The sequence below is a fragment of the Ciconia boyciana genome, chromosome 8, assembly GCF_034638445.1.
Source record: "Ciconia boyciana chromosome 8, ASM3463844v1, whole genome shotgun sequence".
NCBI classification, from domain to species: domain Eukaryota; kingdom Metazoa; phylum Chordata; class Aves; order Ciconiiformes; family Ciconiidae; genus Ciconia; species Ciconia boyciana.
Genome location: NC_132941.1, coordinates 14364113 through 14388711, shown reverse-complemented (window position 1 = coordinate 14388711; position 24599 = coordinate 14364113). Strand labels below are relative to the sequence as shown.

Below are 24599 nucleotides of genomic sequence, written 5' to 3'. Positions count from 1 at the left end.
GAGACCAGCCTGCTAACCTGTTTTGCTAGACAGTATTTAAATGCTTTCCTCTTTCGTACTACATTTACTTTGCTTTCTGTTAATTACTGTGGTGAGAGGGAAGCAATAGCCCATCAGAAATACTGGGGATGGGGAACTGCTGCTGTCGCGGGGCAGGGGGGTGTGGAGCCCGGGCAAAGGGTGGTACGCATTCGGTCTTCAGCTGTGCCTGACACTGGAGCATCTTTGTGTTAAACTAAAAAACGTCCCTGCTTTCTGGCAGGATTTTGATTTTTTAGTTGGGTTTTTTTGTTGTTTAATAAAAGAGAGTTCTGTGAACAGGTGCATCGGGGTAAGTTTGGATATATGTGTGTTTGTGAAGTTTTTCAGGGAATCCTTTGTTTGAAAACCAAGTGGAAAGGAAAGAAGACATTGCTCCGGAGTGCCCTGCTTGACTCTAATGCTGCACCTCTGTTGTCACATCCTGGTTGATCATTTTGGAATTATTCTGTAGTATGTTTGTACTTGCATCGACACATACGCTTGTTAGCACACACCATTTTAACTCAAATGAGGTTTCTTAGCCTGCGAGTTGTGGATACAGCAGGGCTGAAAACAAACAAATAAAAATCCAAACATCCAAACCATGGCTTCTGCTGCTGGTTTCGTTTCCCAGCTGCTCCACTGTTTGTTGGCCTCCATTGCTGTTGTATACAGTGCTCTGTGAATGGCAAGAGCACATACTGAAGAGTTGTTTTGGGAATCTTTCATTTTTCAAATAATTCATCAATATTCATATCTTCTGGGGGACTGGGGAAGAGGGTATGTAAATAATATAGTAATATTGCACTTTTGTACTGAAAACAATAGCAAATATATATGAAACTAATAAAACTCAAAGAAAAAACCCCTACAACCACACATTTACTACAAAGAACAAAGTTTCTTGTCTTTGTATAAAGTAGATTCTTAGGGCTGGCATAAACATCCCGTGAAGGTGAAGAAAGACCAGGTGTGGGAGCATAACATATTCTGTAGTGGGAACAATGAAAGTGGATTTTTAATTCTTTATTTCATTATTTTTCTCCTTTCACTCGGAGAGAGAATTGGTTTACATGTATGGCATAAGCTTTTCAGGAGTTCAGGAGCCTTCTAGATGAAGGCAGCGGCAGTGCTTTAAAGGCTGCAGTGTGTTAAGGGTAAAAGCCATTGATTTAGGCTGTTGTAAGCTACTCATGCGCACTGTTCTTGAGAAGCATCCTGGGTGTGGGAAGCAAATTGCTTTGTGAAGTTCTAAATAATCCCAGGCACTGAGCCTCCCTGGCAGGCTCCAGGTAGGCAGGGTGTGTAGCCCTCTCCTGGGCCAGGGGCTGGGGCTCCTCGGGTCTCACTCCCCAACCCTGCCTGTGCTGGACACATTTTAGAAGAAGGGAATATGAAGTTTGGTCTTTCAAAAAATCCCTAGTAGAAACAAGAAGTTCTTCACTTTAAGTAGTGGGAAAACTGGGTTAATAAGGGGGGGGAAGCTTGAGCGTTCTTTGAGGCAGAAGATCTATACAAAAATAAGTTGTGTAAGATTAGGTGATGAAGCTGTATGACCGAATGCATTTTTCTCTGCCATCAAATGCCGTGGTTTGAAAAAGACATTACAGTTATTTGGAAATAATTTAATGGATTTGCAACATGGCTGCACCTCTAAAGCCAAGAAGCTGTTTTGTTTGCAAAGATGCTGGGTGTGGGATGATCTCAGTGCTCTCTAGCATTGCAAGAGCATCAGTTCAGAAGCTTTACTATATTAAAAATGTCATAGCCTTTTCCTTGTGTTACTCAAGAGCTGTTTTCATATGTACATACTTGCATGTACATGCAACTGTATAAGTAACTAGATGGTTTCCATACACCTTTAATTGATTCTTGAATATGAGATAACCATTATATCTTCACTAATTTAAAAATATGAATATTCTTTATGTTTTTGAAAACAAGTCATATGTTTGTGCTGCATTACTTTTATGAATAAAGTTTGGGGGAAAATGGTCATTAACTGGAATGCCGGTTTGGTTTTTTTTCTATTATTTGGAGGCCTTTTCAACCAAATCTTTTCAGATTTTTTCTTTTGGCATTCTGGAGATAATCCATTTTAAACTTGCCCTATTTGCAACTACAAAGGAAAGAGCTTTTAATACTTGAGATCAGGTAGCTTTGCCTGAATTAACACAGATGTGCCAAAGTGTTCTCTTAGGGGAAAAAAAAGCTATATAATGTTATGTTGCAAATGTATTTAGAATCTGCTCAGAAGAGTTTCTCCAAGAAATTTTTTTGATAGCCAAGTTTTTGATCTCTCTGAAAACACATTTTTTTTCTTTGTAGATTTTCAGCATTGAACGTGTACCTTGGAACATTATTTTGCATGGAAAATGCCCTTTTCTTTCCATGTAGGCAATAAAATTAAGCTTGTGTAGCCTTTTATCCATATCCCCTTTATCCATATCCAATAAGAACAACTTATTCACCTCAGATGTACTAATTAACTTGTCTCTTGCTTAAGGGTTTGGCTGTTAAACGTGTATTTAAAAAAAGAAAAAAAAAGTTTTGGTGCCACGTGTACTGATGATATAACTATACTGCACAAAAAGTCACTGATCTTTTGCTGTTGTTTTTGTATTGCAGTATGCTAGGGTTTGGATCCCTGATCCAGAGGAGGTCTGGAAGTCAGCAGAACTTCTCAAAGATTATAAACCTGGAGATAAAGTCCTCCAACTTCGACTTGAAGAGGGCAAGGTAGGTCTACGTATTGTTCATAAGCTGATTGTTCTTGCTCTTGACTGGAGACTGATGTATCTAACACAGGAAGCTGTATTGTCAAAATATATCCGTATTTATGTATGTGCAATTATTCTTGTCCACCGACTTAGAGTGGTATGTTTTTGTGTGACAAATTGTACTGTTTATTTACAAAAATCCATTTTGTCTGATTTTAAGAAATAAAGTAAAACATGTTGCTTTTATCCAACTGCCTGTTACGTTCAGTTGCATGATCTTTTTCTACTTATGCCATTAAAGCTATAACCCTGGTTTGATATTCCAGTGAGAACAGCGTTGCAGATAAAGAATTGTGACTTTTAAGTTGAGCATAACCAGCAGAAGATTAATAATGATAAAAAGGGGCAAGGATTAAGAGCATTAATAGAATGATGCTGTATATGGTGTAGAGAAATGGTGACAAGTCTATGAAAAGCTCACAACCTTCTAGTGAAGGCCTGTTCATTTTTTTTCATGCCATTTAAATGGTTATTTAATTTTAGTATATCATGATGGTGATCCCTCAGATCTTCTCATGGAAAACAAAGATCTACTGCAGTTGGTCAAATATTTATTTTTAATTTCTTTTCTTCTTACTACTGGCCAGCTTAGATCCTATTTTCATGTAGAGACCTGCATAGCCATGAAGTAAAAAAGAACAGATTATATATATAGAATAGCTTCTAAATAAAATATTTTACTTGAATGCATTTCAATCTTTGACTCACTCACATTTCTTATATGGCAAGCTGAGTACAACCTTTTTAATGTGACAAGATTAATTCCCCCCCCCCCCCGATATTCCAGGCTATGTGATGATGCTGCACGCTTGAGTATTGCATGTAGCAGAATGGGGGTGTTTGCCAATTAAGTCACATTGTGTGGGGACAAGAAAATAGCAGGTAAATAAAGCAGTTTTAGATCTAGAGACAGATGCAATTAAAACATCTACATTAGAGATTAATTTATATTTGCAAAAATTGCAAGTAGCATTTTTTTCAGTTCATGTGTTCTTCATGGCGTTCTGCCAACATTCTTGTGTCTTATTACTGTGTATGAAGCTGGCTATAGACTGATGGTAATCTGCTTCCTCTGTCTGTTCTGCTCAAGAGGAAGATAATATGAAAAACTAGTTAGATATATGATATAACATATTTTGTTTTATTTAATAAAAAGATTTGACAGCAAAAGAAAGGGGTTTGCTTAAGCAATAGTTGAAAAAGCTGATGTCTCTTTATAGTTGCCTGTTGCATATAGAAAACCCTTTTGGGAAATTTTAAATTCCATTTTTGGAGAAAGAACTGCTCCTTCAAATCACCAGATAATTTAAATATTGCATTGTGTTTTTGTGGCTTGGGCATGTTTTGCTGGGAAGAATGGTTGGAGGAACTGAATGAGGAAACCTAAGCACCAGCTCTTTCAGCATGCGTTTCCATTTGATTTTCAGGACCTAGAATATTGCCTAGATCTGAAGACCAAGGAACTCCCGCCCTTGAGAAACCCTGACATACTTGTTGGTGAAAATGACCTCACAGCGCTCAGTTATCTCCATGAACCTGCTGTTTTACACAACCTCAAAGTTCGATTTATAGACTCTAAACTAATCTATACCTATTGTGGCAAGTACTGTCTTTTCGTACCATAATCTTTACAGAGAATGCTGTAGACAGGAAAAGGAAAGTTGATTATTGATATGCGTGCTTTTAACTTAAAATCATTTAATGATAGGACATGTTGGGCTGTTCTTAGGAAAGTCCCTGTGTTTGTGGTCATTAAGTGCATCAAATAGACTTGACAGTATTAAGTTTCAGAGAAGATTGACTTGCTGTATCCCTCTAGCTTCCCAATGGACTCTGTTTATAAAATGTGCATTCAGCAATTTTAGCTTGCCAATGGGATTCCTGGCTGGTTGGTGTTCCCCTTAGGCTTCCTTAGATAGGCATGGGCTGGAGGAGAGCTTCGCACGGTCCAGATGCAGGAGGCTAACCGTGCTGTTTGGTGGATTTATTGCCTACCTCTGCATCGATCTCCTCTGTCTCTGTACAGAAGATGCCAGTTTTCTTTTTCATGTTTTCCAATCAGTGCCACTACAGGACTGAATTTGTAACAGTGCGTGAGCCAATGCTTGTCCGTTCACAATTATGAACAATCTTGGTTTTAAAACTGAACTTACAGTAGAGGTTACCCAAAGTTGTAATTGCCTGTGATATTTTCAGATGGCCAGAATGAGGGAAGTTACTTTAATGATCAGTTCGTCATAGGTTCAAAATTGCAGCCGAGTGGTCTATTTTCAAGAAACATTGTGAGATAATTTTGGCTTAAAATTTAGATTTCATCCTTCTGGGCTTTTTTCTGTATGTGCGTGTGTTTCTTTCAAATCTCAGTGCTTAGTCAAAATACATTGCTAACTTTTAATATAACCTTTCACTATAAAAAACTTTTTAAATTTTTCAAATATTCAAATATGTACTTTGGATATCGTGTTATTGCATAAGAAACATTTAAGTCATTGGTGGATTTTTTACATTTTTAAACTGAGTAAAACAAAACATATAATATGATGATGTGATTGCTAGAAACAGATATTGAAAATTTCCTCCTCATAATTGTCTGATTAAGGCAAAGACACATTCTTCCAGTAGGTGTAGTCAAATTATCATTTGCATATTCATTGTAGCTCAGTTTATGCCAACAGAAAACATACCACATAATTTCTTTTTAAATATGCAATTTAACTTTGTCTCTAATCAGACTTTTGTAGGGCAGTCCCAGTTCTGGGTATTGCATGCTAGAGTATATTGAGCCTTCCTGATGTCATCATATATTTGACTTGCTGTTTATAATTTCATTGTACTTTGCGCTACTTCGCAAACTGTAGAGTAGGGAAGTCACGTTGCAAGGTGGCCCTTGACAGGTATCAGCTAGTCGTGACTGCAGGTCTCTGAAGCAGGAATTTGTGTTTTGCAGCTGAAGGCCTTGTCCTGTCCTGGTCTGTATACCAAGGGTACCCCAAGGGTCAGATTTTCCTCTTCTGGTCACTGTTACAGCTCCACCCATGTGGATGGGTACGGAGAGCTAAGGCAACCAGCACTTTAAACATATTGCGGTGGGCAGACTGCAGGCTTTAATGTCCTGCCACATTTTGCTTGCTCCGGCTATTCCTAATCTGCGGATGCTCAGCAAAGTGCATCTGCTCCCAGTCCTGCTCTCAGCAGTGTCCAGACCAGGGGGGACTGAATCAGACTTTGCCTCCCTCTGCTTGCAGCCAGCCTTCATTCCCGTAGGAGTGGGAAATGATTCATACCCACGTCTCATCCCATCATGCAGTCAGAGCATGACTAGAGGCACAGAATAATTTAGGTTGGGAGGGACCTCTGGAAGTCTTCAGTGGAGCTCCCTACTTAAAACGGGTCTGACTAGATCAGGTTGCTCAAGGCCTGGACCAGTCGAAGTATCCGAGTATATGAGCATCTCCAGTGATGGAGATACCGCAGCCTCTCTGGGCAACCCCTGCTGAGGGTGCGTGTTCTGGTCCCGGCACTGGGAAACCACCTCAGTTCCCCCAGTTCAGACGTCGTCTGTGTTTCTGTCCCTAGTGCCCCCACGGCAAAGCTCTTGATGGGGGGACGTTTTGTGAAAGGGCTTTTGTGCAACTGGGGTCTCGTGGCCTGAGCTTGTAAGGGGTTTTCAGTCTTGAGTTTTGTGGTCCCGTGCCTACTGATCCCCGCGAGGTAGGGATGCCTACCACCATACCCCTCCCACAAGACAGCCTGCCTGGTTTGTGTTTCGGCTGCTTGCAAACGAGCTCTGTGTTTAGCATCATTTAAGAGGCTTTCAAAAGGAATGTGCTGTATGCTAGTTTTGTTTTGCTGTGTTTGGGAAAACATGTTTTCATGTTTTCCCTAGCGCAGCTTTAGTTGTGGGCTTGGCTGGTTTTATAGTTTGTCCTAGGGCTGGAGGGCCTTTATCTCTTCATGGAATGGGTCTGCCAAAGGGCCTGGGATGGCGGAGCTTGGTCGGCTGTTTTGCTTCCAAACAAGTCTCAAGCGATCATTCTGGGAACTGCGTGTGGGTTTATTAGAAACATATGGATCCAGTAGCGTGGGGGTTCCCGGTGGTCAAAGTGCGGGTGAAGGAGGTTTAATGCTAACTGACCTGAGGAATGCAGTATGTTGTGGATTTCTTAGCTGGGGATGTAGGCATATGTACGTTATGTTAGAAGCTAAGGAAAATAAAGTTGGCGTGTTGGCCTTTAAAAACCTGATCCTTTGGCCACGGACGTTTATCTTTCAAACCGCTCTATCAGTTCCCATCCTGAGTACAAGTTACTTCCCCTCTGCAAAGATTATTGCCTTAGAGCTCTGCTTGTGGAAGGGACTGTATTTGCCTCCTTAATCTGATTCACACATTAGCCAAGTTAGTTTAAATACCCCGTGAAGGTGGTTTGACCTAACCCAGCTGATTTAGCCTGAAGGAGATTAAAAACACTTTAATCCACCAAGAGAATTATGGTAACGTTATTCTCAACCAGCAGAACTAGAACTGGGACGGATGGATGTCCACAGCACTAGAAATTAATTCAGCCATGCTGTCCTTAGTGTAATATGTCAAATGGATATTAAATGCTTTAAAATTTCACTTTGAAGTAATCCAAACTTTTAAACAGAAAACCTCCTGATTTCTTAATTTCAAGTCAGCCTTTCACCAGCAATTCAGAGGTGATTGATAACGTTGCTTTACTGTTGGGAATATGAAATGAAGAATTAATGAAGGAAGTTGAAAAGTTACAAAGGAAAATACGAATGTTTACATGGAAATACTGCTATGGCTGTGATGAAAACTCAGTGAATACTGCTGGTTAGTTCAGATGTATAAAGTGCTGCCTGCTGTGCAGGAGAGAAAACTTTAATTTAATAAATTATTTATATTAATATCCAGTTTGTCCACAGATGGGTGAATACGTTCAAGATAAAAGAATTAGCTAAGAAGAATGGCAAAAAGAGTAGCCAGAGTTTAATTTAGTGTAATTGTAGGAATGAAAACACACGTAAATCTGATATGGGAAGGCCCATGATATTTCTTAAACCAGCAATATGACTTAGTGGAGAGAAAGAAAAGTTATATATAAATTAATCTGGATTATAGTCCTGTGAGACAGGCTGATTTAAAAGTTCCATAGAAAGCATATAATTCCTAACTTACTTGTTTTGGATATTTCCAGATGGTAGTTACTTGTTGATTTTACAGATCGCTACTGAAGTTAAATGATTTAGTATGCTGGAGCCTTGCCACGGGGCTGCTTGTTTTGAATTGAAGGGTTTATTTTTGCCAATGTAGCCAAAAGCAGGAGGGAATTGTCTGAAGCTTTTTTTAATGTCTCTTTGATGAGACTTGCAAGCCTGGGAGGCTCAGCTCGGCGGTGCGGCCTTACTTAACTTTTTCACAGTTACGAAGGGCAGATGTTAAAAACCAACACCGAAAATATTCCTCAAGTCTGCTAGTACTGAGGTCCCTTCCCCTCCCTAACACCCTTTTATTTTTTGGCTCATCATTACAGCGTTAGAACTTGGCATAAATTTTTATAGAGACTTTTCACTCGAGCTCCTGAGTCATTTCAGTGAAGTCGTGGCTGATGGAAAAACACTGACTCTACTCACATGGGCGTGTCTAGCCATAAAACTTGCCATATATTCAAAGAAATAGATCGAGGTCTCTCAGATCTCTTTGTGAAATATATTCTATTGTTGTTTAATGTTTTTGCTGTCCTTTGTGCTTGATCTGTAAATGCATGACAGGATTTAAAAATGGTATGATGCTCCCAGCAGCAGTGCCAGGCTATGGATGCTTTCACTTCTCTTCTCCCAGCTTTTCCATGGAAAATTTCTTAGGCAGACACCACAACTTTGTAATCTGCGTGGAGCAGAGGGCTGGGATCTGCACTGAGAACTGTGTGTGTGTGCATGTGAATTTCTGAGTAAATTTAGAAGCAAGTTGAGTGCTATGGAAATGCTTCTGGTGCAGGTTCTTCAGGGATGGTTTGTCCAAGGAGCGCAGCATGCTTGCTATAGTCACTATGCAGCCATCTGCACCTGCATTGTCACTTTTAGGCACCAAAATACATATGTAAGAAGAAATTGTATTTTTAAAATGGCCACAGTTAAAATTAGAGTTTCTTTTTTCCCCTCCTTATCACATTGTCAAGGTGAGGAGGAATTGCCATGTCAAGAGAGCACAGTTTGCCTGACACGGCTGGGTCTCATCTGGCAGTGATCAGTGTTTTCACCCCTGCACAGAGCAAATAAGTGTTCCCTACCCGTTGTAAATGCTGCAGGAGAGAAAGGTATAAATAATCTTTGTCAAATCATCCCTGTGGGCAGAGCAATCCTCGTTTCTCACGAAAAAGAGGATCATACCAAAAGCATTTGAGATCTCACTTTGTGGCTAGGGAGGATGTACAGAGTAAGGCTAAGTTTTCCTGTGCAGGGAGAGTAAAAGGATGGCATGAGTTTAGAAATGCCGTAGTAATGCGTGGTATTAAAAAAGGCAGATATGTGTTTAATTGGGATGGAAAAACTAGAAAAGGGAAAGTGTAAGTAGTTTACATGTATACATGTATTACATGTTATACATGTAAGTAGTATACATGTATAACATGTATACATCATGTTATACAGATGTATAACATGAGGCTTTTATGGTGCCTTCTAGAGTTGTAATTACTTAATTTCCTGACGTGACTGTGTACCGCTGTGTATCAGCCCTAGGAAATATGTCTACATATATTTATTTTTGATCCCTTTGAGCAGGAGGTTGTCCTGCCTGACTGGTAGAGATGCCCTGGAATCCAGATTACACCATGACTCTACTTCGTTGCTTGTTACAAAAACTGAAGATGTTATTCCTGGGCAAAGCATAATGGCTGAAGGGTTAACACCCTTCACATATCCCAACTGACAGTCAGTGAGGCCGTGTAGTAGTTATAATTCGCAAATCGCATTATCATTTGTAATTCACAGTAAAACACAAGGAAGTACAAAGCACGTTCATTGGTGTACTGCACTGAGCAGGCTGTATTTCAAGTCGACACACTCTGAATCTGGTTGTTACGTGCACGGTAGCTTTAGAAAAGGCAGATAGAGAGAAAAAGTAAAAAGTTGTCCCTGATGTGTTTCCTAAAGCAGGGTAGAAGTAAACTCTTCTGACACTTTTTGTACACAGAGCTGTGGTCAGAATAAATACCTGTTGGAGTCAGTAATATCGGATCCTTATTCTTCTCTAGTTAATATTTTTAGTAAGGTTAGAACAATAGTTGGTGTTAAAGCCATTTTTTGGTTTGTTTTATTTTGAAACAACTATTAATAATTCCTTTTGTTTAATTTACTTCATAGGTATCGTCTTAGTGGCCATAAATCCTTATGAACAACTGCCTATCTATGGCGAAGATATCATCAATGCGTACAGTGGCCAAAATATGGGGGATATGGATCCACATATCTTTGCAGTGGCTGAAGAAGCGTATAAGCAGATGGCCAGGTTTGTAGAGCACGAGTCTTAAATTCATTGTTTTTCTAAAAGAAATAAGACTTAAAATTTCTGGCCAACGGCCTTCTCTTTAATTTATAGCTCATGAAATATTTTGCAAGATCTGTCTTTTGTCCAGTGTTTTAGTACATTTCACAAGAGGATAAGTTGCCTAAGTTGGCAAACAGTAAAGCATTATGAATGCCATGGAGATCATGGCCGCTGACAGGTTAACAGGAATAACCACAGATCTTGTCAGTATTTAGGTCTAAAATTAGCCCAGTGCTTTATAAGATTGTGTTGTTTTAATTTGATTAGCAAAATGTGGAGATACTTTTTAATCATCAGTGGATTTTTAAAGATAAAAGTACCAGGTTCTTAACTGTTTCATATTTATATGTGATACTGACAACAGAAAAAAAAAATCCCTCTGCTTATGGGTGCTATTATAGGCTCCTAGTCATGTCGGTAAAGTCCCAGCTATGTAATCTGCCTGTGGCTCTTGTTGACTAGAATTACGAGGAAACAGAGGGACAATTGCACAGAGTGCCTGAAAACCGTGTCTCCAAGGACACTGTAACAGCTGCGGAGGAAATCCTTATTTCTTTAAATATTGCATGAAAATGAACTTGTCACCCAAGGAGAGTAGTTATTAGAAACTTCTTCCCCTTCACCCCAAGAGCCTGCCAATTCGAGGAGCTTTTGAAATACTTAGTTTCTAGAATAAAGATCTTTTGGGCTACTGTGTGGTCTTTGGTTAACAAGATGGGGTCCCTGGTATCCTCACTGGTTAGCTGCAAGCTATTGATACAGTTTTCCTTGTTGACAATACAGCCCATGACCAAATTAATCAAGTAAAACAGTGGCAGATCTCTGGATTAATTGCGATGGCCCTCAAGCCGTATTGCAGGAGGGGGAGGCAAGGGGAGAATAGGTTGAAAATGATAAAATATCCATCTTTGAAATTAGCTATCTGTTCTTTTAAGAGTCCGTATGAGAGCTAGAATGAATAAAATGCTCCGTATGCTGTGAAGTTAGTCAGCTGTGTACGTGAATATGGTGATTCATGATACCCACGTAATAGATAATTTCAAAAGAAAACAGTATGGTACAGTGCAACATTTAATGACTTAGGGTAATTTCAAAATAGCCAATTTTTCAAAAATACTCTACATCTGCACTGTTGAATGGCAGAGGTATTCACCTTACTTCCTTTCTGCTAAGAAAGTAGACATGTAATGTGGTATGGGAATATAAAGGCAAAACTGTGTGTTACGACAGTTGCATCGGCATTGTTGCCCATTTCAGTCTAGATCACTGTTGTTTTAAACAGACTTGCTACTGAGGTCCTTCTAAAAGCTCTACAAAGTAAGAATTTGTGAGCCTTACTTTACATCTGAGGCACGGTGCAGTGACCTGCAGTTATATGTCAGTGATGGATGTAATCCAAATTCCCATAATTTTTGTTCTTAATATTAACAAGTGGAAGTAAGAGATTGGAGGGGGATCTCTCTCCACTAGCTGCCTCTAACCACTATCTGGAACGGGCTTACCTCTTACCCATGTTGAAATTTTAAATTGCTGGATCGCCTGTGTTCTTGGTAGCTGAAGCCTGTGCAGTGGAGATTTCTATCTGCCACCATCTGCATTCTCTGCGGTCAGAGGAAGACTCAGAGGGCTGAGATTTTGGCTGGAGTTTCTGCTGTGGTTTTTGCTTTTTGTGTTAATTGCCTGCTCTTCAGCTCTCACTGTGCCCTCCAGCAATTCTGCTGTCCTGAATAACAACAAATAAGATGCAGTAGAAGTTCCTTTTTGAAACAAATTATGAGAAATTATATAAGCATGGAAATGATCTTAAATAATCCTTTTGCATTAATGAATTAATTCCTTTTTGTGTCTATAACATGCTAGAAACAATTTGTTATTCTTTTATGAATAACTGACAGTACTTTCATAGGTGCAAAATGAAATCTGAGCACACAATGAAAATTAAAAAAAATTCCTCTACACTGAAGTAATGATTTCATTGTTTATTTAGTTTCCCAATATTTATTTCCTTTCTCTCTCTCTCTTTTTTTTTTTTTTTTTTTTTTTTTTTGGCTTGTTTGTCTTTAAGAACTTTTTCTGTCATTTGGACATACTGGGTTTGCTCATTGAATTTCATTTTCTAATGCTGTTTCCAATTCCTTAATCAGTTGTCCTGCCCTTTAACTTCAGTGATACTTTCTACACTCTGAACAAATCACCTTTTACTCCTGAATTATGAAGTTAAAGAAAAAAATATGCAGATTTACATTTCTGCAGCTGGTTATTTAAAAATGGCAATCAGATTGTCTGTGACTATTTCATTAATGCTTTAATAATTGCATTGAATATTAATATGGTAGCTACTCATATGGCATTAATCTGCATTTATGCATGTAATTGGTGAGATTTATTTTTCTGTTGTTTCTAATCTTTCCTAGCTCCATGTTTAAATGATCACTGGAATAATTGGTCATGATGCTCCTATCCATACGGCTTCAGTGAGCTCTTCTAAATATTTACTCCTTAAGTCTTCCTGTTAATTTATAATTTAATGATTTATAATTTGTTCATGCCAGCTTCATTACTCCATCTGCTGTGGCTCGGAAACTCTTTCCACGTGCATGGTTGTAACTAAATGATCTCCGTGGTTGTCTTTAGCCATAGAAAGTGCCCCATGACAGCAATCAGGCAAACTAGTGATTGTACACTAAGTATTGGCATTGCGCCTTCAGAAAAAATACAGTGCAAAAATGTTGACTGCTGGAATGACAGGGATGGAGCTCACATCCGGCTTGTGCACGAAAAGTGATATTCACCGACTGCTTGGGGTTAATTGCAGTATAAAGCAGCACGTAAAGATACCTTCTCATGTGAAATTTTCCGCATAGAGAGCGCCGAATGGTGTGGTATGTGTGGGCTGTGAAGTGGTGTGCCCGTTTGGGCGTCCGTTAGTTCCTCTTTCAACAGCAGTTCTGTCGCCAGCTGCCAGTGGAGGGTTAGTGAGGAGTATGGCTCGTCTTTACCTGTAGCTGACAATCAAATAAGTGACTTTGCTCAGTAGCTTCTTGTCTTTTTCAGCACAGGAGAATGTGCACAGCTCTTTTAAGACTAATCTCATTTTGGATTATTATTTCTTTTCTCTCTCCCCCCCCCCCCCCCCCCCATTCCTCCCTTCCCATCTGTATCTCTGTGCCTTTTTCCTTTTCTCTCTCCATCTCCTACAGCTCCTCTGCACAGACTGACAGCTTCATTTCCAACACCTTTCCTCTGCTGTGCCCAAAATAAGCAATGAACTAGTTTTACAACTGCATTTAAATTGTGTTAGACTTAGGGTTACGTACGCCTCATACTTACCAATAACTTTATTGGTTTGGGTTGTATGACCCTCCATACGGCAGCTGTAAGGGTTCCAGAGCAGATCTCTTCCTCCGTCCGAGCAGGAGGAGATCCACCCGCGAGCGTGTCCCGGCGGGAGGGAGCAGGATGGGGCGGACGGGGACCTGTCCGAGGGGCTCCCGCCTGCCTCAGGGCTTTCCTGCACAGCAGTCGGGGGGCTGCTGTGGTTCTGTAGGAACAGCTGTAACAAGCTGTGCTTTTGGAGAGGGCTGGGCCCTGCACTCGGAGGTCTCTCTCTTCTCACAGGTAGGCAATGTATTCTTCATGGATGGCTTGCTTCATTTGAGCAAACATATACAGGTTCGGGACAATGTTTAAGGCAGATGAGCGATTTAAAAGGAAGTAAATTATTATTGAAGAACTTACTTTTGTCTCAGAAATATGAACCACGATGTCAGCATGTGGGTGTTTGCATGTGTTGAACCCTTTGAACTACAATGCATACCACTTTTGTAAGTCAGCATTTCCAAATTATTAACAAAAAAGAAGTTCAGTCCTCACAGTTACCCCTCTGTGGTAAATATGAAAATTGAGGCAAAGTATCAGTTGGCAACTATTTGATTTTTTTTTTTTTAAAGCATTACAACTTCAGTAGGAATCGTAACCATCAGCAGGTGCAGCTCATTTGCTTTGTAATATTCAGTAGAAGCCTCTGTTTTTAACTGTATGGTTTGCAATAAGAGGAGAGGTTGATGATTATACTCTTGAAACTGTTAAGAATTGCATTAATGTATGAGAGTTATGATTATCAGTTTCCTAACACTATTGGGGAAAGAAGTTCTAAATCACTCTTACGCAGGATCCCTTCGCCTGCCTAGTAAGGGTATATTGCAGTAATTAAGATAATGTTGTTTTTATCAGCACTTTGTTGGTCTGGTTTATTCCATCCTACTTGTGGTTGATGACAGATACAGCAGAGTTCAGTGCTTTTCAATTTAATAAATTAACTTGGAGATTTCCTTCTGATTAATTAGTAAAGTTGTCTAGCAAAGTGCAAGTTGAAAGTAACATCTGCAAACAGAATTACATACTGATGAGATCCCTATAAAACTCAATGAATACCAGGACGGAAAGCAACAGTGTTGAAAGCGTCATTCTCCAAAGTTTTGCTTTTTCTGTTTGGACAAAGTATAGTGATTTATTCAGTGTTAGTGTGTATCTTTTTCATTAAATTACCTTTAATAAGCAGGCTGCCTCTCTGTTTTGTCAGATTTTTGGCATATGTCTGATGGCTCTCAGCTACAGGAAGATTTTTTTCTATCACTTTTTGTTCAAAAGGAGCTTGGTGAGTTGTTGAGTAGGTGTTTTGAAAGCACCTTGACTGACAGTCTCCAGTTATCCCAGGCATCCCAAGATGATGTCCTCTTATAAAAATGCACGTTTGATCAGCTGCTGCTTTGCTTCCAAGTGTCTGATAAATGGATACTCTATTCTCCCCTGGCAGAAGTCGGGAGGGGGATGTTTAACAACCCATCACAGATCTGCATCCAGTTATGAAATGAGAGCCTCCTGCGGTGGGCACTGTACAAACATACAAGGGCCTTCTTTGACTTACGGCTTTGACATATGACTTTTTAAATGAGATACTTACCTTGAAAAGAGATGGTACTTTTCGGGTTCTGTTGTTAAAATTAGAATGGAAAGGGAAATTGTCCTTTCTGTTGAGAACAGATGATTTTGGAATAGTCTCTTATACTTTGGCTCTGATATTTTATATGATCTTACGGGTACAAGACAGCAGATGGGGTAATCAACTTGACGTAACATCAGGGACTTACTAATCTGAGCAGTGACTGTTTTTAGGCAACAAAAGGGTTAAGCATGGTCATAGCTGGAAGCTAGAGTTCATGTGAGGTGTCCTGCTGGTAGCTAAGCAATGAGCTTTCCTAAACTATTGCAGGAGTGATCTCTGACTAATCCCTAGATAAATCAGTTGCATAGCGCTGGCTCATCTTTGTGCTCCTCTGGAGTGCAATCTGTCATGATTTTGCAGCATGTGCTGACCTCAGTTTTCTTCATTTGTATGTGTTGAGAGATGTTACCATGAATTCATTATCTTTTCACCTTTTGCCATTTTTACAGTCAAGAGTTGTGTTTCGAGGATACAATTAAAATGGCAAGTGGTGCAATTTGTTAATTAAAAAAAAAAAAGTACATTGGCTGATTTTGAGATTATTGCAGAACGTTTTTACCAAGCTGTTGTTGAAGAGAACCAAAAGACGCTTAAGAACTTGAGGTGTTTTGTAGTGGCTGAGTTTGCAGCTGGAACAGACTCAAGAGAATTCAGGTTATGTATAATAGTAGTATTTCACCTTTGTTTGGCACTTTCCATGAGCAGATCTCAAAGTCCTCTACAGAAGAGATCGGTATCATTATTTCCATTTGGTAAGTTGAAAGAGACAAGGGGAGCTTTGGCAAGTTCTCCAAGGCAGCAAAAGCAGGGCATAGAGGCCCTGAATCGAAGATCCTGATCCAGTGTCTGATGACTTGGATCACACCAGCTTAACAATAAAATATGTGAGAATAGAGTATGTAATTGATAGTGCAGCAGTTAAATGGGTTTCCTGGTAACATTCTCCCAAGGCTAATCTGTTTTCAATGTACAAAAATGAACCTGGTGTATTTTGCATGCCTTAATTTCCTGCAGCGTTAAGGGGTCTCTGTGCCAGGTAACATATATTGCATAATAACGTTTGCTTTCACGGAAGGCTTCATGTTTTCCAGGCACTTTACAAGCATTCACCAAAGTCTGTCTCCTCTGATACTGGTATATCAATTTCTGCTTGTATAGAAGACAAGTAAGGCAGAGATGGTGTGCTGTGACCGTGCCCGGATCAGCCCAGAGCTGGTCCCAGGCACTGAGCTTCCAGCCCCTGGTCCTGTGCTCAGAATGTCCTCTTTTCTCTAGCGGCTAAAGAAGATGTCGGTGAGAAATGCTGTTAGGTTTAAAAAGCCAGTTAAACTGGAAATATATTTAGAAATGTGGTTAAAGAACATGGTTTGTTGGACTAATGTTTCATGCCTATTAAAAATGAATGACTTTACAAAGAATTAATGTACTGCTTAGTCGGGAGCAATTGTTGTGACTCAAGGTGCAGCTGAATGTGCCTCTGAATTGTTAATGCGTGGCATCTGTGAAGAGTGGGATCTGTCAGGTCAGAGCATGTTAGATCCAGATAGTCAAAATAAACTGATGGGTACAGGGTGTGCTGGTGGAACAGACCAAGAAATGGGGCTGCTGTTCTGGGCAAGAAGTGATGCTTGCTCCTGGGGCATAGCACCAGGAACTCACTTTTTCTTTTCTTCCCCCACCCCCCCCATCACATCGCCACAGAATGGTTCAAAGCACTTTAGTCTCTAATAATAATCCTTAGTGCTTACATAGCACTTTGCACATTCCGGGCGTTTTACGAAAGTTACCTTGTTAATCCACACAACAGCCCTTTGAGGGTGGAAAAAATAATTATCTGTGTCAGGCCGCACCTTTTGGGATGTGCCAATACAAGTGAATTTGGAGGCTTTGGCACTGGGAACGTCGGGATGACGTGGCTCTGCGGGGAAGGAGGGGCTGTGCCCGCTGTGCAAAGGAGCGCTGCAAGGAGGAAAGTTTAAAAATGAGGGGAGAGGGTTTCCTGCAGTACAGGTGAAGGTAGAGCGCTGGGGTGGCATTTATCAGTGCTGCCTGGTTGAAGGGGAGACTTCTCCAGAGGATGGGAGAGGGGCTCAGCAGCTACGTGAAGAGAATGGAAAGATGTACTTGCATTATGCGGGCTATTGGAAGCAGTTGGAAAGTAAGAGGACAAAACGGGGGTGCTTTCCCATGCTAAGGGGGCCAAGAGCCAAATCTAGAAACAGGGGATAACAGAACTTATTTAGGGCTGCAAAGAACTTTGTGATTAAAATAGTTTGTTCAGAAGGTTGACGAAGGGCAAGATGCTGTCTCCTGCCCTCGATGAGAGGTCACGGGAAGGCTGCCCCCGGACCTGGCTGCTGCTGTTCTCGACCGGTCCGAGAGCATTAGAAAACTGCTGAATGAATTCTTATTTATTTATTTATTGAACAGTTAAATTACTTCTACTTGAAAAGCAAATCCTGGGTTTGTAGAGTTGCCAGTTTTTATAATGGCTCCTAACAGATGCTGCACACCCTGGGCTGAATTTCAAAGGCCTTTGCACTGAACAAGTGCTGTTAAACATGTACAGCCTTGTTTGCTGCCACACAAGACCCGTGCTTAGGCAAAGGTGAAGCTAAATATATTGCAGTGACTCGTATTAAACCTTCCAGGGCTGGTGGGTTTTACAGCTGCCTTTCATTTTAGGGTACATGTAAAAAGCAGTTTTGGTCTTTTAGAAGAGCAAATAACTGTAACAATGGAAGCATCACACATAAGTGGAGCACGATTGCCCAAAGGGTGAACCTGGGACCTACCCTGATGGGGGACTGGGAAGGGCATGTGTTGGGGAGAGCACAGGCTGGTGAGCTCTGCAAAAAAAATCCTCGTATCTCTCCCAAACCACATTTTGTGCTGAAAAAAGAAGAGTGTTCTAGGAAAAAAAATACTGATGTATTTTGGTTTCAAGTTTACAATCACTGGTATTTTTAGGAAACACTATTTATTTCAACATTCATTGAAGTCAGACCTATTTAGTGAGCCTTCAGATGAGGTGTGCAAAACCTTATCATTTCATCTTATACCACGGATTTGTCCTTCTGTTGCTTTATTCTTTTCCCTGCATTCATCTGCTATGCATCCTCTTTCCTACATTGGAAGATGCCCAGTCCCTTGAAGGCAGTGCTCCCTTTAGCCTGCTGGGGCTGGCCTTCTGCGGCTGGGAAGTGCCTTCCTAAATTTCTTAATAAGTTAATGAACCTGCTTTCTGTGAAGCTCACAAAACATTCGATACTAGAGAGCTCTTAACTTCATATTGATACCTGATGAAAGCTGATGGATTTCACATGAAGGGAGTTTAAAATCTTTTCTGTGAGTAATTATTCCAAGATTGAATAAGCTGTTTGGAATGGGTGGAGTATTAGATATATTTCTCTATTACTATAACATCAATACTTCTACGTTATTTGGGAACATTGATAAAGCAGTTACAACGACATTTAGCACTTCCACACTGCTTTTATTTTCAGTGCATTGTGTAAACTTCTTTTATTTCATCTTATCAATGAGGAAGTTATTTGGTAAAATTTTCTGTGCTCTTGTTTTTGTTATAGCTGCCTCATGGGGGGGGACTGATCTTTATTAAACAGATTTGTTTAGTCATGCTCTCAGATACAACGAAGTGTGAATGTTCTGACTGTAGATACTGCAAGTTATTTTGGTCATATGCTGTCACAAATATGCAGTGGGGATGCTGAGAGATTGATTGCAAGAAATAGGATGCTTACTTAGATCAGAGTTATGTTTGCATTGCTGGAGACACTTAATCATGTCAGCTGCATGTATGTACATGTATCCTTGCACAGTTTGGAAATCTGCTGTATAGTGTAGGGTGTAAAACATGTCACTTAGCTTAAACTAGGTTTGTGTTGGTCCCTGGTTAATCCTATGGCTCTCAGAGTAGCTGCGGCTAATGGAAGTACAGCAAGATTTCAAACATGCCAGCATTTCAAAATGAATCCTATCTGACCTTTCAGCAATGTCATTAGTTTTTAAGTTATTTTCTTGGGTTGGTTTTGCTGCTGCCGTAATTCAGCTGTAGGATGGCATATCACTAAGTTCCTTTTCTGTCTTTGATGGGCACAACACACATTGATGTTAATGGTAATTATGTGTGTACGCTGAGAACAGGATCTATCCCAAATGTTCCCGGAGTCACAGGTTCCTTCCCTTTTACTTTGTGTCAGGTTCTTTGATCATTCAAAATTCACTGTTTTGAAAATGTAAAGCAATTTCAGGCTTACAAGTCTACCTTCTTACCACAGAACTGCAGCAGAGGAACAGCAGTGAGATAAAGCAGACCAGACTGTTACTGCTAGATTAAATAAAAGCTATTTATTGTGTTCTTGTTCTTGCATTGAAGCAGTAGGAGATTTCAATGTTTGAAGATCGCAGGATCAGGCCTTTAGCAGCAGTTTGTGCTGTTTTGATTTAAGTAAAAAATGAAACTGTTGTATGCCATGCGGTTGGTGCCCTTAGCCATAACTGAAACCTGTTATTCCAAAAGAAAAAAAGAAAGCAGTAGCAACTCCACAAAAAAAAAAAGGCAGTAGATTTAATTAAACCTCTTAGCACTGGAGCAGTGAGGGGAGAAGATGTCCTGAAGGTGGTGGCCTTTAAACTACCCTGACAAGAAGCTTCCTTAAAAACTTCAGCACCTTGGCAGTGTCCTCAAGGTTAACGAGCGTAGATGATTTAGGATCAAAGGCGAAGTAAGTACTAATGTTCGTCTCATCAAATTGCCCTGTTATTTGGTCTCTTCATTTTATATTAAGGGTATCTCACTCTGATCTTTTCTGCCAATCTCATCTATGTTATATGGCATTGAGACAACTCAACTTTGAAGTGGTTCATCACAGGCAAGCATTTCAAAGTCCATATCAGAATCTTTTAAAATCAGCTGTTAATGATGCACTTTTGCCAGGTAGAGATGCTGGTGGCTTGGGTATGGATGGATTGATAGGAATATTGAGGCTGATGTCAATAATTCTGTATTCCTTTTGTTTGTTTTCTGAGGCTGATGTTTTGTGGTGTGTGTGCTTATATACATCTATTTGACGTTATTTGATGTGGAGTCATGAGTCTGAAAGACAAGATCAAGTGATGCATCCGATGCATCAGTCATAGGAAGCAAAAAAACCACAAAAACAATGTCGTGCTTTGATGATTAAATTGAATAGCTCTGGGCTTCTTTAATCCCCTCTGAAATGCTTATTGATGGGTAGGTTTTTAACTGGTTTAGTGTTCCTGCTTCAGAGAGGGATTTTCTATTGGTATAGAGGAAGAAGGTAAACAAAGATATCTGTTGGGATTTTTCAGTCTATATGTCTTGATTATCCTGATCTGTTTGGACAGTTTGCTATGGAAATAATGGCTGTGATGCAGTAAACCATCTTGGTTTTTGAGGGAACCAGCTTCAGTGGGTGTAGTGATATGAAGGAATCAAAACTGTTTGAAAATTGACAACTCTGATGTTAGTAACTTTAATGTTTCATTTCTTGCACTGTTTTTTCTTTGTTGCCTCAATTTTTCCATTGGTCAACTGAAATCATTAAAAGCTACCTTAGATAATGACAGCTATCGATGATTAGTCAGTGTTGTTGCAGCACTGTACACATTGGAGGTGCCCAGTGACAGTCTTGCTCTTGCTTCCACTGAAGCTGACAGCTGGGACCTCATGGGAGTAGCGTTTCCTCCACTCTGAGCCCTTCTGAAAGCATCTCACTTAGATTTCTATGAAATACAGAATTTAAAGTTAGTAGTAGTCAATGCTATTAAAAATATTGCATTAAGATATATGCACATCCTCAACAAAGGGTTTTTTCACATCTTGGAAACAAGATTTTTTTATTTTTTTTTTTAAAAACCACTTTCTGGTTTCTTGTGGATTGTCATTTCATTCGTATTCTGCAAAACCCTTTTCTGCATGTAAGGTATCTCAAGTCAGCACTCTTTTTTTCCCCAGTGCTGAACCTCCTTTGAGCAGAAACTATCTTCAGTGTTGAATTTTGCAATGGTTTTTCAAAGCATTAAAAAACCCCCTCCTGGAATGTAGGTTGTAATCTCAAGCTTCCAGGAGTTGGGTGAGTCTACATCTCTTCTGTTTTGGCACTCTGACATATTGCCTCGTGAACATATTGCCTGTCGACAGAATTTTGTAGGTAAAGCAAAATTGTCTTTAAAATTTACCAGCCTATGCACAAATCTGTTTCCGTCCTTTACCAGAATTATGATACGAAAAATTAGTGACATTTATTGCTTATTCTATGGCCATTACTTGTCAAAAGGAGTGGAGTTGTATATGGCTTGGATACAGCATCTGAATATTACCTTTCAAAATTAGACATCAGCATTATTTTTGTGATAGAGAACACTATTTTAAGTGGTCAGTTACTTATTCCATAGTGTGTTACGGTTCTTTTATTTGACAAGAAATAGCTGTTACCCTCATATGACTCTTAAAGTATAGGCCTGAGAGAATGGATATGGAAGATTTCTGAATCAAATTCCCTGCTACTGCAAGCAATCTCAGCCTATCATTTCACATTTCAGCTTGTGAAATGTTTGGGCCTATCATCTTTCATTTATTCTCATTGTCATTCCTTTATTCTTCTGCACTCTTCAGAAATGGCAAAAGCTGAATGTGATGCTGACCGATGCCCGAACATAGTACTTTGTGTTTCCGTGAATGGTAAACTGCTCCCACTCAATCTGTTTCAGTCTGCTGGGGTTAAACAGCTCTTTTCAAGATAATTTGGCTTAGTATTGTATCACTGTAATGTAGTTCTGTATCCTAGGATGTGATCGTTACCCACCTTTGGGTGAAAGAGGACTCCTCCACCTTCTTGTCTCCCAGCTTGCTTTCCCTCATTTCTCTTTGTAAAAGCATAATTAAAATCTTCCCTCCGTTCAGAAGTAATCTTAATTTTTAAACCATCTAATTATGTGCTTTATTCAGAGAAACAGCTCCAAGAAGATGAAGGAGTATTGCATAGATAATGGATTGTGGCATTAGGCTGCAAAGTGGTGTCACACATAACGCTGTTGCCCTACTTACTTGTTTCCTTGGCTGAAAGTTTTAAGTGTAGCTTTTTTCCTGACTGGTGACATGTTAAGTGCTCAAAATGTCAGGTCAAAGGTTGGGGGCTAATGATTTCACTAAAAATAACTCCAGAAGTGTTATTTATACCTGAGAAGGAACTCAGGGTGTTGTTACTTGTGCTTTCTGGGGATTTTTTCCTTTGTTTGGGTTTTTTGTTGTTTTGTTTTGTTTTTAATGCAGCCTGATTGTGAAAATTTCATTTGGCATAAGCAGAGGTTATATTTTAGACTGACCATTGCTTATGCCAAACCATTAAAAATAATTCTCACCACATTTCATGCACTATCCCATGTATTTTGATTCTATTTTACTTGTTATTTTCTTTTTAATGTGGCATTTTGTTTCTTTAAAGTTTAATGACATGAAAGAGGCCTCTGCCGAGCTGACACGGCTGCCTGGCAGGACTTCCCTACCCTCCTTCTTGAAAGACTAAGTATCTTGCTGCCTGTGGTAGGACATCCACATGCCAAGTCTTCCCTGGGGTTGAGGCAGTAACAGCGCATCCCCTGCTGCTGTTGCGTTTGGGGTGTTGTGTTACGCTGTCCTTTCTCCTTCTTCAAATGTCGAGTGTGATCTTGGCTGTTTTGTTGTGTTTTCCTTTGTCTCTGCCAAAAAGCAGAAAGAATAATATGCTAGAGGATGGTCACTCCAGTGTGTTAAAGCAAAACAATGGACTAATGTACTTCTGAAGACAAGAGTGGCTCTGAGGGTGGATGGAGCGCTGGCAGGGTGATGCGAGAGGACTCCGCTGCAGACAATGAGCGAGCCCTTTGTTTCTCGTGATTGTCGTAGCTGCTGCAAACACAACTATTCATTGCAGAAGAGATGGCAGCAACATTTTCAGCGTGCACAGAGCTAGCCGTATCTTCTCTAGGCGAATTTATGAAAAGTGTATATGTACTTATACAGTAATATAATAATGGATCCCTTATTACTGAGCACATGAATGAGTGCTAAGGAGAAGAGTACGTCTTCATATCTTATGACGTGGGGGAAAGAAACTCTAGGCTAATTAGCAACAGTGTTCTCAAGGAGAAATTATTTCAATCTCATTTTTTCATGACTGTCTTTGAAAACATGGAGCTCCCTCCTCTGCAGCGCTCTGAAGAGCCTAGTGTTTCCTACCACTCCTGAGCTCCCAAGGAGGGACTAGGGACTGCAAAACCAGTGTGCGCTTTCCACGCTCACACACGTGTCCTTCAGGGATGTGACAGTTAGAACGAGACACCTTTATTTCGATGTTTCTCTCTTGACAACAGAGTTAGTTTTTTGTTTACAGTTTTGTCAGATGTCTGTAGTACTGGGGTTGCATTACTTTGTTTTCTGAAAGCCTTCTGTATGTTGGGAACTAAGTTAAAATAAGCTTAATCATCAGAGGATACATTTCATAGGACTTGAGCTTCATGAGTCTTCGTATATTTAATGATACTTAATACATGAAACAGAGCTGGTGATCTACAACTGAAAAGCTCGTTATGTCGTTGCCCATCTCCTGTGTTAGGCAGCTCTTGAAATCAGACCAGAAGTTTCATATTATGGTATGGTTGGGTTTTTTTTCTATGTGAAAGAGCAGTGGAGGAATAAAAGAAAGAGCACTGCCTGTTCTATGAAGAAATTGTTCTCTGTTTTTGACTCACTGCAGGAACTGTCTGTGTGAGAGGAAAATTGATTGTTATTGGTTGTCCCATGGAGGTCTTTGGCTGGACTTCTCTCCTGTCCTCCCGCTGCTCTTTTTGAACGTGAGCATCCATACCACTCACGCCACCTCCTGATGTGCAGAGCTACAGGCTGTCCCTCATGCATGTCTGTCTACTGCCAGTGGAGTCAGGGAGGGGGAAATGGGGAAGAAGCAAGAGTGTTTCTTCTTCCTTTCCCAGCTGGAAATCTCCATCGCCACGGCAAGCCATCCCAGGCACCACAGACTTCCCTCAGGAGCGTGCGCAGCAGTCTTGATGGCCACTGTAAGGAAAGGTCTCATAGGCGGGTGTGTTCATTCTCCTGTGGCCGAGGCTGGCATCTCTGGCAGTTCAGTCTACGTAACCTGGACTACATGCAACCTGGTATCAAGCTGAACAGTTATGCTTTCCCACAACTTTCCCACTG

At 40.2% G+C, this 24599-nt stretch overlaps 1 protein-coding gene across 8 annotated transcripts in view; it reads left to right on the top strand.

Annotated features, from left to right (window-relative positions):
• The window catches only part of MYO5A (myosin VA), a 103180-nt gene that overhangs the window by 17541 nt on the left and 61040 nt on the right, over nucleotides 1-24599 (top strand). For all 8 annotated transcript variants that reach the window (XM_072869339.1, XM_072869337.1, XM_072869335.1 and 5 more), the window contains exons 2-4: nucleotides 2650-2760; nucleotides 4229-4400; nucleotides 10170-10314. In XM_072869339.1, the coding sequence (XP_072725440.1) occupies nucleotides 2650-2760; nucleotides 4229-4400; nucleotides 10170-10314 (428 nt within the window). The remainder of the gene's footprint in view (nucleotides 1-2649; nucleotides 2761-4228; nucleotides 4401-10169; nucleotides 10315-24599) is intronic.